This window comes from Adiantum capillus-veneris, chromosome 15, assembly GCF_014529385.1.
Source record: "Adiantum capillus-veneris isolate H3 chromosome 15, ASM1452938v2, whole genome shotgun sequence".
In the NCBI taxonomy this organism is placed as follows: Eukaryota; Viridiplantae; Streptophyta; class Polypodiopsida; order Polypodiales; family Pteridaceae; genus Adiantum; species Adiantum capillus-veneris.
This window is the reverse complement of record NC_140945.1, coordinates 152253272-152256048: the sequence shown is the minus strand read 5'-3', so window position 1 is coordinate 152256048 and position 2777 is coordinate 152253272. Positions and strand designations below refer to the sequence as shown.

The 2777-nt window shown below is 44.4% G+C and overlaps 1 protein-coding gene across 1 annotated transcript; it reads left to right on the top strand.

The window, feature by feature from the left end:
• Positions 1-492: 492 nt before the first annotated feature.
• On the top strand, positions 493-2364 carry LOC147441693 (uncharacterized). The gene is made up of 3 exons (XM_086483782.1): positions 493-740; positions 832-1152; positions 1468-2364. Exons 2-3 carry the CDS (start codon positions 874-876, stop codon positions 2167-2169), a joined length of 981 nt encoding a protein of 326 aa, XP_086339908.1. The 5' UTR covers positions 493-740; positions 832-873; the 3' UTR covers positions 2170-2364.
• The last annotated feature ends 413 nt before the right edge of the window (positions 2365-2777 follow it).

Here is a 2777-nt window from a genome sequence, read left to right as displayed (position 1 = left end):
TCGCTTATCGGCGAAAATCACAACCGTTGATTCCAGATGTGAACTTGATGTAAACTCGTACAAATGTGAACTAGTTGTGAACTTGATGTAAACTCAATGTAAACTCGTACAAATGTGAACTAGTTGTGAACTTACATGTAAACTAGATGTGAACTCTGCAAAGTCTGTGAACTATAGTGTTGTGGTGTAAACTCGATGTGAACCCGAGGTAAACTCGATGTGAACTAAGATCGCGACAAGCCAGATCTACACAATATGACGCTACCGTTCTACATGCTTATCAAAACGCGTGTAATAACATAGTTGTAATGCATTGGTCTTGGGACGGGGAGGTTGTGAGGTCAAATCCTACCCAATTTATTTTTTCCTCTCAATGAATCGACGACCCACGATCAACAATGATTTGGGACCCTATATCCCCTCTAAAAATTGAGGGTGTCAAATAGAGACGTGGCTCCCCCCTCTAAAAATGGACCTGCGTTTAAATGTCCAATGGTGAACACAACGGTCGACTGGCTTCCGATGCGTGCGCCAGAAAATACTCAAGAGGCCTCTACCTTCTCTCCTCTCTCTCAAACACGAATCGTAGAAGCACTCCTGCGAAGAGGCTCCCACATTCATGGACGCTCAACGTAGGTATCACTTTTGTCGAAGGTCATCGGAGGGTTTTATAAACCACTTTGAAATTCTGCTTTCCTGCGCGGAGCTGCTGCCTTACATTTCAATCCATGGAGACCTCTGTAAGCTCGGCTATAAACGAATAAGCGCAATAGCTAACGTTTTGCGTTTTCTACTTTGATTTTGAACTCCACATGCATGCAATCTGTGCAGGACCTATCCCCTTTCTGCAGCGTTATAGAATGATTAGCAGCCATGAAACAGCAGACGTCTGCCCAGCAGCAGTCGAGGAGAAAGCAAAGTGGATCTAGCAGGAGCTCAGATAGGAAGAAATCGAAGCACATTCCAGAACGTGGCGCTAAAATTAGAGCCAGGCAGAAAAGGGATTGCGGTGAATTGAGGAGGAAGACTAGGTCGCAGTTTTTGCAGGAGAAGCGATTGAAAGCTGAGGATACTACATCCCTTCAATTCTCGGAAGTGTCCATCCAAACTCTACATTCAATTTGCGCACCAGTTGAAGCATCGCACAAGCAGGCAAGGTTCTCTGCTCTAGTCTTACATAAATCCGTGAATGTGAAAGCCACAAGTTGGAACGGCATGTAGGTGAGAAGCAAAATACTGCTGCTGAGACATAGAAACGCATACGTTTAGCTTCCTCAGAAGTGACATGAAAGGTGAAAGCGGTGGCGTTTATTTGGAATGTATCGTGTGAGTGGAAGTTGCCTTGTTTGGAAACACTAGTGGTATGGTATGAGAGGTGCATGTCATGTACTTTACCAGTTGAACTGCCGCATGCTTTGTAGACTAGTAGTCTTCGAGCGTACATTTGATTTCCTGCATTTTCCGCAGTCCTTAAACAGCCATAATTTGCCAAGCATCGGCTCCAGCCAGAGCACATTTCAACAGAAAGAGATGGGCCGTTCACCTTTGAGCGCATCTGAAGCCTGTTCCTCCAAAGACATCAGGCTAATTAAGGCTCCAGAAGAGGCTCATGCTCCTCCCCAAGATTCAAACGACGCTGTCGAAGAGCTTTGGCTAGAAGTCTCAGTAGAGATTGACTATGGCATTAACCTTGTTGTGGATTTGGATCTGGATAGAAGCACCACAGGTTGGCTTGATTTGGGAAGGAATTACTGTCTGGTGTTGTCTCCGGACAAAGTGGTGGATGGTATGCAAAGATGCTGGGGCAGTAACGAGTCTGCTGCTGTTGCAAGCGTGGCTTCAGGAAGTAGTGCAGAAGCTCTTCGAACCGATCGCACAACGGCCCAAGATGATGATCAGCTTACAACAACCCTTGGCATTTTCACACAGGAATATGGTGATGCTGGGTCAAAAACTGCTCAGTTGGGGATTTTAGCTGCTTGTGTTCAGGTGGAGTCCCAAGCTGAGAGCTCTACGTTGGGAATGGAGGTAAGACGGGAGGGATTCAGCTTTGCTTCTCTGGAGCGGATGCCCACCTACTTGGCTACAGGATTTAAAGGCCCCGCCAAAAAAGAAAGCAGCAATGCAAATGGAAACACTGACCGGATGGTTGTTTGCATTGAGGTCTGAGGATTTTGTAAATTAGAGGTAGGCATTTCATATATTTGTGTGCATGTTGGAAATTCAGCTGTGATATGCACCTCCACCTCAATGCAGTATCTCACGGATGTTTATTTGTAACAATGTATGTTGAAAATTGTATCTGATACATGTTCCGCTACCATTGCTTGAAAAAGCATGGACAAAACTATGGAGCATTGTTTATGTGGTATCCTTTGGATTAGCTGGATAGGGGCGCATGGCAGTGTTACTGTTATTCATATTTTGGATGAAGTGTTTGAGAAAGACTAACTAGGGGACACACACAGTTAATGTAGTGTGAGCAATGGGACTCATCAACAAACATATGTCCAATATCCTGGTGGCAAGAATCATTGTGAGGAAGTGAAATGTGTTATGAGATACTTCAATGGTACGAAGGAGTTTTGCATTTGCTTTGGATGCAAAGAGGCATGTATGGTCAGCTACACATAAGCAAATTAGGTAGGAATGTGGACAATAGAAGGTCTACTTTGGGCTATGTCTTTATATAGGTTGATAGTGAATTTCTTGGCTATCTCTTTACAAGGTGCTACATCTATATCTACAACAAAAGCCAAGTATGGTGTTGTGGCAAA

Excerpts from the sequence above, each read along its gene's own strand:
- LOC147441693 (XM_086483782.1), top strand. The coding sequence starts at position 874 with ATGAAACAGCAGACGTCTGCCCAGCAGCAGTCGAGGAGAAAGCAAAGT. Across the intron at positions 1,153-1,467 it reads TTGAAGCATCGCACAAGCAG|TCCTTAAACAGCCATAATTT; the intron begins GCAAGGTTCTCT and ends CATTTTCCGCAG.